Source organism: Hyposmocoma kahamanoa, unplaced genomic scaffold (genome assembly GCF_003589595.1).
Source record: "Hyposmocoma kahamanoa isolate Upper Pololo Valley unplaced genomic scaffold, ASM358959v1 64, whole genome shotgun sequence".
In the NCBI taxonomy this organism is placed as follows: Eukaryota; Metazoa; Arthropoda; class Insecta; order Lepidoptera; family Cosmopterigidae; genus Hyposmocoma; species Hyposmocoma kahamanoa.
The window spans coordinates 3,692,303-3,703,149 of record NW_020653852.1 but is presented as its reverse complement, the minus strand read 5'-3'; the positions used below and the strand labels follow the sequence as shown (position 1 = coordinate 3,703,149).

The 10,847-nt window shown below is 36.0% G+C and overlaps 1 protein-coding gene across 1 annotated transcript; it reads right to left on the bottom strand.

Moving 5' to 3' along the window:
* Positions 1-482: 482 nt before the first annotated feature.
* Positions 483-5,653, bottom strand: LOC113230813 (toll-like receptor 7). Its single transcript, XM_026464902.1, has 2 exons — positions 5,539-5,653; positions 483-4,008 (listed from the first exon to the last, which is right to left on the bottom strand). The coding sequence occupies exons 1-2, from the start codon at positions 5,549-5,551 to the stop codon at positions 1,169-1,171; spliced, it is 2,853 nt and encodes a 950-aa protein (XP_026320687.1). The 5' UTR covers positions 5,552-5,653; the 3' UTR covers positions 483-1,168.
* Positions 5,654-10,847: the final 5,194 nt, after the last annotated feature.

The following is a 10,847-nucleotide window of genomic DNA, read 5'->3' as shown; positions in this document are numbered from 1 at the left end:
TTTTCTGAGTGTTCGATCTTTGTATTAATAATTATAACAAACTAGTGGAGTAGTTTCACAAATAATAATTGAATATTAATTCAATAAAAAATTTAATTAAATTACGTATATTTGTATTTTCTAACGAACCAATGTTTCAATCACCCGTGACGATTCATATGAAATATGCTGCTTGCTGCGTTGCAAGCAGTTAGGCTTACATGATTGAAGGACATGTCTTTTCTTCTCGACAATTTTGGCAGGAATGACGACCAAACGAAGTAAAGTAAGAATGACGAAGATAAAGAATTAGAGAAAGATTCCAAATTTCAAAAGTAAGTGGCCAAGAACCAGGAAAGGGTGATAAAAAGATGGGATGACGATGAAAGAGGTCGCATCGTCTCAGGCGTGTCAATTACCAACAAGCACACAACCATCATCGCGTCACTTGATATCATAAAAATAAATTAGACAAGACAGGACAAAACAAAACACGGCTATGCAAATGGTTATTCTAGATAAATAAGATACATCAATAATTAGTATTTTATTTGGGTTCATGATAGTAGTGACCATAAATGAAACAAATTTAATAACAAAATTCGTTTAACTCTCGTACAAAACAAGTAAGTTTATAAATTAGAAAAAAATATTAGGAATCACCTTAAGTTTACCTCTAAGTGATAAAATAATTATTCTAAAATTAGCTACTAAATCTAATCAAATAACTTCTGACAATGTTCCAAATGTATTTAATATTTGCACGAAGTAAGTAATTTTTCGATTCCGATAAAATTAGATTTTGTTGAAACTTTATTATTAACGACATGGTTACTATGTCACCCAAGGTGGACCACTAACGTATTGCGAATCCCAACATCATCACCGCTCACTTCTATAAACGCTACATAACCCGGTTACTACATTTGTGGAGTGTGTGCGTTGTTATTATTATTGTGTTATTATAACTACCTACTCAAATAACTAACAACCTTACTACCAACTTTCTGTCATGAGCTGCATAGCCGGCATGAATCTGGCCATCGTCCACTGCCAGTTGGTCTTTCCCTCCGCTATCCCGGGCGTATTACTCCCTTAAATTGCACCCCCTGGTATATCCAGCTTGTCCGGGTCAAATTTACTCTGTGATGTGGAGCTTATGTTCCATGTTTATTATTACCGTTGCTCTTCAAATGATTGGAACTTCCTCATTGTCAGCCGAAATACTTTGCGTCATATTATTATAACTAAAATTATGGGACAAAGTACCATTGAATGGCGTCCTAGCTATTAAACAAAACCTTTGTATTGGAACATACTTCACAACTAAGACAATTATCGACGCAACCAAAATAACAATTAAAATATTAAATATACCTTTGACATAATAATCTTCATTAAAATTATTAATTGATTTACGTATTTCTTCTAAAGTATCTGTAAACTTAGACATGTATGTTATGTTCATAGTACAATTTGTCTCATTATTACCTGTGTAGTTATCTGGTCTACAAGTAACTCCGTCTACATTGGCAGTATAGTAATTTGGAGCTTCACTCGTTACCAGATTGAAACTATAATACATATCTTGCAAATATTTTTTAAAACTAGCTATGTCGTGGCAAGAAATATTATTGCCACCTATGTAAAATTTCTTCATATTCGTCAAGGATATAAATTTTTTAAACTCTAAATTAGTTATTAAATTATTTTCAAAACTTATTTCTTTTAATAAAGTACAACTGTGTAGAAGATTAACATTGAAGTCGTGTATCAAATTGTTAGAAAGATTTAATGTCTGCAGATTTGTTAGTCCTTGAAATACGCCATGTTGAAAATCTGTCAATTGATTTTTGTGTACATTCAAAACTACAATATTTTTAGTATTGATGAATGAACCGGGTTCAATTGTTTTAATCAAATTGAAGCTAATATCAAGCATTACTAGCTTAGGCATCGTTTTAAAGGATTTCGTATCAATAAAACTAATTAAGTTCTTAGATAAATTCAAAGAAACCACTCCGTTAATATTAAATATGTACAACGACCCAAGGTCTGCAATGTCGCATGAAGATAGGTCAACTTCTTCAATAGAGGCATTCTCTGTGTGTTGAAAATCAAAACTTTTCTTGTTATTAATTATAGTTAACGACGCTAAACCTCTTAGATTGGAAAATACGTCGCCAGTAACTTGCAAGTCTCTGTTATCAGACAAGTTCATAATCTTCAGAGATTTCAATGCATGAAATGCTTTTGGGTGTACGTTTAATATATTATTAAACTCTAAGTGCAGTGTTTGAAGTTCAGTAAACCCAGCGAACGATATATTTGAAATTGATGTAATTTTATTATTATTAAGAAACAGTGATTCTACTGATGACATGCCTTTTGGATTGATTTCGAAGGTAACCAGAGAATTATACGACAAGTCTAAAATTTCAATATGTTCGACTTCAGCAAATGTATCAAAATGTATATGGGATAATTCAGCATGGGAACAATTAAATGTTGTTGTTTTTAAGCCAGAAATGGCTGCTTTCGTAAAATTACCAATTTCAGTATACGAAATGTCAAATTTTAGTAATGCAGATAACCCTTGTAGATTTATTATTTGTATAGAAAACAAGCGATTGTTGTGTAATAATAGAATTTCCATTTTTTTTAGTTGCATAAAAGCACCAGATTCGATTGATTGAATCAAATTGTACGATAAGTCTAAAAGTTCTAAAGAAGACACATTAGCAAACGTATTATTCGATATTTTCTCAAGCATATTTATTTGAAAATAAAATTTCTTTAAGTTAGTTACGCCGGGCATTAAAAAGGCCAATGTTCCCAATTCATTATTGGACAAATCTAGTTCTTGAAGATCTTTTACAAATGAGAATGTTGACATCCCTATTTCGGATAATGCATTTGTGCTTACATTAATGGATCGCAACGTCGCGCCACTAAAAGTATTATTATCAATGTCTTTTAGGTCACTATTACTCAGATCTAAATAGTCACATACGAGACCACCGAACGGTTCTAGTAGTAGAAGATATTTGTTACCATTCAAAAATAAATTTGCAAATCTCTTACCGTCAAAAGCGTTTCTATAAATACCTACAAGATCATTATTTGTCAAACGAAGTTCCCGTAAATTATTGTTATAAACAAAATGTGACCGAACCCATTCGATTTTGTTGCCAGTTAAGTCCAATATTATTAATTTTGACAATGTTTGAAAAGCATCATTATCAATTGTTTTTATCTCATTGTGTCCAAGCCTAACGTCTTCTAGATTAATCATCCAATTTAAATCGTCTATTTTTGAAATATAGTTATAATCTACGTGTAAAATTTTCAAATTCCTAAGTTTGGTTGCGATGTTTGCAATGCTAGATAGCTTGTTGTATGACAAGTAAAGTGACTCGAGTTGTGACAAGCCTACAAAGGCAGCTGCAGAAAGGTGAGATATCGAATTGTGTGATAAATTCAAATGTTTCAGATGGCTAAAACTAGCAAAGCAGTTGTCAGGTACGCTGGTTATTAAGTTGTAGCTCAAATCAACAGTTTCCATTAGTTGCTGATCTTTATCTGGTTTGGCACTTTTCAAAACTGATATCGAATTCTGGGAGACATTAAATTTTTTTGTCTGTTTCAAAATTAGTATATCATCAAATTTAATTTTTGTGAGAGAACAATCAAGAATACTTAATTCAGTAACATTCACTAATACGAGAGCTTCATCGATGTCTAATATTCTGGTGTTGGTTACAGTGAGTGTTACAATAGGTGTAAACAATTCCTTTAAGACGCCTTCAGTAATTATGGGATGGTTGTAGATACCATTTAGTAATATATTTACTCTGTTTAGAGTATACGAGCGATATTGTAGGAATGAAAGTTCTGTTTCTAGGCCTATATCATTACTTGAACACACTATATTAACCGCGTTATCTCCGTCGTCTTCTGAAGTGCATTTTCCCCAAGTATGTTGGTGTAAGTACGCCACAATCACCAGTAGCACAAGTTTTATTTTATCTGAAAGAAAAATAAGTATATTATAGCTTATGACCGATTTTTAAACTGTTTACTATTCTTTTAGTTCTTAGTATTTTCCAAATTCTAATTGAGATACACTTCAAAATTAAATCTTATATTGCTTTGATAAATTCAGAAATTGAAACATAGACATACAATATACAATCACGAACCCTGCTGTGGCACTATCATTATAATTAAATTAACTACTAAATTCTACCTTTACTAAGCATCGATACTATCTCAGCTCGAATTCCACTCTGCTGGGACACAGGCCTCCTTTCATGAATTGAGTGGGAATAAGGGCCATGTGCAACGTGGGAAATCAGTTCTGTCAAGCTGACCTAAAGTGGTAGGCATTCGTATGTACTCACAGAGCAATACAAAGCCAGGATAATATAATAAGGGATCCATGTGGACACAAAAAGCCTAATGAATCCCCCAGAGGATCCATGTGGACAAAAAATCTACATAAATTCCCCAAGGGATAGTAGCAGGGGATTCAAATGGACAGAGGGCCACAATTTGCAAGTTTTCGGCAAATACATCGTAAATATTGAATTTATGGTCCATTTACACGGGGCCAATTGACCAGCCATTCCACTTTTAAGATTTGTTGAAGATTCTTTTCTAAACGACTAGGCAAACTAGTGGAGTGGCTCAAGATGCATGTTCACACAAGGCCATGAGCCAATTCAATGCACGTGCGGTGGAGGAAGGTATAGGTCCAAAAAATTAGAAATAGTTCTAATTTACTGGATTGTCTTTATCGTTGGTCCGGAGACACTGCATATTGGTTTGCCTCTATTTATACTAGGTCAATAATGGCTTTGCGTAATGGTATGTTCGTCGATTGGCCCCGTGTAAACGGTCTTTTAGCGTAATAATTGTTCAAACATGTATACATCTATATATATAGCTGATAAACATTAGTGTACTTTAAAATTCTGATAAAACATTATATGTTCTTCCTAGTACAAAAAAAATTTCACTCAAAATAATCTTAGTACAAAGTACTAAAAAAACCATCTCAAAAGTCATTCATGCCCTAGTTTGCTACCCTTAAAGGTGGAATATTTTCTTTAAATTTAAATAGGATTACTGGTGAGGTATCCTCTTTCCAATAAAAAAAGAAACATTTAAATCGGTTCCCAAATGCCTGAGTTATCGCGTAACACACATGCAAAACACATACAGTCGAATTGAGAACCTCCTCCTTTTTTAAAGTCGGTTAATAAAGTATGTTTCTCTTACCCCATCTAACTATACATAATTTTGTAAATCGCATAAACAATTGGTGTAATTTTCCAGGGCTTATCTAGTGTAGCATAATGAGGAAGAGCTGTGTGTTTATTAACCAATAGCATTTGATTATTTGAAATCTCCATTTCGCTTAGTGAAAACAACAGTAAAGATGCGACTGCGACATGACAGTTCCGAGTTCCATTCTCGGTAAAACCAACTTTTCTAGATTTGTATAAACGCGCTAAGGCTTAATACTAAATTATAAAAAAAGAATTTGTTACATACCCATTGCCCTCATTTAATTATATTGTTTATATAATTCCACAAACACTGTTTCGTATTTTGGACTCGGTAGCACAGTGGTCACATTATCAATGTTATGATTAAACGAGTTCTGGACCGACAAAGCTAATCATTTTACACATAATGCAAGCATTATCACTTAACCCCACACAGTACAGTCACTGAAATTATCTTCTATTACTAGAACATAATGTTAATCAAACGCATTGACTTACAAATAAATGGACGACGGGTCTAATACAAAAACCACGAAAAAAATGTCTTAAATCAACATACACACATCAAAAGTGTCTAGGGATGAAGTGAATATTTTTGAAATAAAAATTATTTAAGCAATATTTACCAAATCCAGTCTTCCAGGACGACTTCTTACTTTAATGCTTATGTTTTATTTAACCGCTTACCCCTATATTTAATTAAAATAAACTAAAATTGATGTTTTTGCAAATTCTGGGAAAAAACTCAAATTAACGGCGTCAATTAAATGACAAAAAAATGGCGAAAATGATGATTTTGCTCATTTTTATTGTAAAGATAAGAAAATTAATAATCTGTATTTCCACCATTAACACGAATCACACAATTACAGCGATTTGGCATGCTTAAGATGAGTTCATCAAAATCACTTTGAGGAATGGCCGCCCATGTGTTTTGTAACAAGTCAAAATATTGTTGTAGAGTATGTACGGTATGCATACTCGGCACAGCTCTTCTTTGAAGCATATCCCATGCGTGCTCAATTGGATTGAGGTCTGGCGATTGAGCAGGCCACGGCAGAACGTTGATACGAGCTTCGGCAAGAATGCGTGTTACGACTCTAGTCGTGTGTGGACGTGCGTTGTCATGCATTAGTTGAAATGAATCACCCAACTGGCCTCGCAAAGGGATGATAACATCTGAAACAATCCTCTCTGCGTAAACTTGAGCATTGAGGTTATCCCTGATCCAAATGAGATCGGTTCTTCCGCCGATCCAAATACCGGCCCATATCATTATTGTTCCCCCACCATATGGATGAACTTCCTGACAATATCTCAAACGTTCATGACGTCCAGATGTTCTCCAAACTCGAGTACGTCTTGTATCCGGTCTCATACCGAAGCGGGATTCATCCGAAAAGCACATATAGCGCCAGTCTTCTTCCTCCCAGTTTCTGTGTTCGCGAGCCCATCGTAAACGGGTCCTGCGATTGCAGGGTGCAATAGGTGGAACTCTGAGCGGCCTTCGGGATCGCAGACCCACTTCACGTAAACGATTTAGGATTGTTTGATCGCTTATTAGTAAGCCTGAGGAGCTGTGGAGCCTCGTAACCAACATCATGGCGGTCATGGTACAATTCCGTCGAGCAGTATTTTGGATATACCGGTCCTGTCTGCGAGTCGTGATGCGAGATCGTCCTCCATGTCGCTCGGCCACGCTGCCCGTCATGCGATAGCGCGTCCAGAGGCGACTTATGACGCTCTGTGTAGTGTTAAGAGTGAAAGCCACAGCACGTTGCCTGGAACCAGCTTCCAACATTCCGACGGCTCGCATCATCACTTCTCGGGTTAAATGGTGTCGTCTCTCCATAATAATGTAAATTGTTTCGGTTCCGATGCAGATATTGTAATGATTTCGTCAAAACGCTATAACTCATTTTTATACAAAACCATATTGACAATCGATTTTCTTCTTATTATCGAATTTTAAACAATATTCCTTATTTAAATGTTAAAACTCACTAAAAAGTATCAATAGCGATACAAAAAAGTTAATATAATTAACCCTAATTGCAGCAATACTCTTAAACGTACTTGATCCCTAGACACTTTTGATGTGTGTATTTAAACGTAGTGACATGTAAAGGAATATGAAAAAGCTAAAACGTTGAATTTAAATTGTAATGTCATCGCAGTACTGTCTAATTTTGCTTGCTTCGCTGTCAGTCGAACAAACGAAGACTAAAGCGTGAATGACGCTCTGTATACGATTTTAATGCCCTATAAGTTCGGATACTTTTTAGCGCGGACCCGACGTCCATATAATTGTAAGTCAATGATCAAACGTATTAATTTATTTTTTTTATAATTTAAAATTGAAATTACGGTTTTTAATTTAAACTATGTTTAGATGTAGGGGCTCAGGCTAAGAGTGGCTGTAGGTAAACTTTCTTCCTGTTCTGATGGATATTCCCATAAAAACAAAAGAAGTATTTTATTAGTTTGTTTTGGTATTGCAACGCGTACATAGTAATATTTTGAAGTTATCAGAAAAACAATTATTAACATCAGAATAAAAATCCACTCTTAGAGTGGTTACACACGGTGACTTTGAGAAGCGATACAAACACGCGATTGTATCGATGCAATGATGTGTAAAAGTAGACGATTAGCGACAGCATCATCTACTGCATTACGTTTGCATCGCGTTTGTACCGCTTCTAAACGTCGCCGTGTGTAACCACTCTTATTCTTACTTCTCGTCAAAGTGACTTGCTTAAAGTCTAGTCTAGGCCTATTATTGGGCATAAATAACCAAATGCGCAAGTAGATTGGAACATCCTTTCCAAACTTTCACCAAAATGGTGTCATATGCTTAAACACAGTTATCCTAAAATATGTAACATTTTTTGTTTTTATTTTTTCGATGAATCGATAACTCAGTAGAGCACCTTGTGAAAGAGTTCGTCCAGGGAAGTATTGCCACCTTACTCATTTCTGCCGCCAAGCAATAATGTGAGCATTATTGAGTTACGGTTTTAAAGGTCTGGCATGGAACTTGTAAATTTTATGTCCCAGGGCGATGGAATGCAGTGGCAGTGCCCCTCAGATCTTTGCGATTAAAATGCTACTGAATATGTGTAACCATTTTATTCAGCCACTGTACTTTATACAACATCGCAAAAACATGACTGAACCATACTCACCGCGAGCATAAACATGGATTCACAGGGCAAGTAAAGAACTTGCTACTAGAACCGACTCGCGGAATTACCGCTATAAAATAATTAAAACCAGTTGTTGGACTTTACAAACAATACCTCTATTATCGCTAGTTCCATTGTTTGTTCTATTTATGTAGCCACTTGGAGTTCATCTACCAAATCTCATATAAAACATCCAGTAAATTTTCTTTTATCAATGTATACAATTAATAGTAAGAAGAAGTAAATATTTTGATATTAATATCGAATACAAGGGTATCTCTATCAAGCCATTGTTAACGTGAATATGATGAATAAACGGATCACGAATGCGGTAGTATCCATATGCTGGTATTTCACGTGGCAAATAATCACCATGTGTGTAGGTAACATCTGTGACAAATCTATTCGACAAATACAGCAAACACCAAACTCGCGTTACTCACGCTCACGTCAAAGGAGTAAAATTGGCAGATACGCAAGTAAACCGTCCATACCATGGTCATGTTCATTATTTTACATCGAGTGTATAACCAGAAATAGAGACGAAATAAGGTGCCATCCATCCTTGGCAACTCATCAAGTAAATGGGCCTTATATCACTTTTAAATATCAACTCTCGTTTGCGCTGAAATAACAAGTTAGAAAGCTGAAATAGTACAGCGCCAACAACTGACCTGTATGTACGTCTCCGTATATTCCAAAAATATTCTGTATTTATATATTTAATATCTCTAACAATGGGGGTTGTCCCATTCGGTGGTGTGGGAAAAAAAGCAAAACATCTAATCACATTTCAAAATAAATAATTAAATATTAAATATATAATTTTGCAATTTTCGTCCATTGTAGCAAAGCTCAAGTTAAACTGATCGAATTGAAGTAAACCAATTGACGACATCCGTCAATTGTTTCGAATTCGGGCTGGCCAATTGGATCTCAGTTGTCACCGTAATGATTCGACAGAATAGCTTTCAAACAAATTAAATGACATTTCGTCTCTATTTCTGGTTAGATACTCGATGTTATTGTAACACCTTATTTGGCTCCATTTGTAGACGGTCATATTTCACAGTGTCTGCATGTTTGTCTGTACGTCAAATATTTTTCCAAGTACACCAAATACCCAATAGCAAATATAAGTGGACATGTGAAGCCGCCATTATGTAGTTATCTTGCACGTGTAGCGTAAAATGAAATTGCTTCTGCACTCCAAAACAGTTTAATCAATATAAAAAGTTATCTACAGGGAAAATACAATCGGTTTATTTAGCGAAACAAAAAATGAAGAATGTAAAGTAGTAACGTTTATATTTAAGTAAATAAGAATCGGGCATAAAGTAAAAAGACATATCAGGCTAATGGTTTGACCTTAGTAGCAGCAGAGCTCCCTGTAGACTGCTGGTGAAATTACAGGGATATGGGACTTGTCAACTTATGTCTCGGGAGTGACGGGTGCAGTTGCAGTGTCTCTCAGAGCTTTGTGTTTTAAAGCTCTGAGTGGCATTTGCAACTGTTATGGACCGACGGTTTGCTTACCACCAAGCACATGACTTGTTCGTCCCCTTACTTGGTATTATAAAAAAAGATCTACCGCGTCTCAAGCAGACGCCGTGGGTTCGCATACGGGCTCGCACCTCTAAGTTTTCCTGTATAATGTCCTGTTTGGCGTTTCCCTTGACTTTCTCAGTATTTGTACATATCAATGGTTGCTTAAAGGAGAATAAATAAAAATTCCCACTTTAAAATAATACAAACTACATTGGTACCTATACTTACGTTATATTTACACTATTCTACGCACGTCTCCATAACTAGTTGTAAAATATTAGTAAGACTGTTTACTAACGGAGGATTGTCATCAGCTCCCAAAGTACCGGGTTGCCCTAGTATAGGAACTGATTGCTGGATTGTCTACTTTTTTGGTACTCTATCACTCTAAGAGGAGACGCTTGGGGCACGTGAGTTGCCCTTTAAGTCGGTAGCTATGTCCGGACATTGTCGCAGAATACTGCTAATTGGCATCTCCGGCACTAGCCCGGAGAGCTAGTACAGGATGAGCTAGACATCTTCCGGTCCCTCCGGCCACGTAGAAATTTGGGACCTGGAGAAATGCCGTTCATACGGCATCGGAAAGTAAGCGTGCCTTACAACTCCACCACCAATGAGACGATTTGGTAGTCGACTTAGAGTCGGCGGCTCAGCGGTGGCAACCGTAGACGGGAAGTGAGCGTGCCTACAGCTCTGATACCTATCTGGAAAATACGGTGGTGTACGTGCATCTGAGGCGGCTCACTTAAGGCAATAGCCTTACAGAGAACCGGATGAAGTCCGTGTAAATGGGTTGATCCGGAGTTAGGACCTGACTTAGATGATCCCTGTGTGGGTT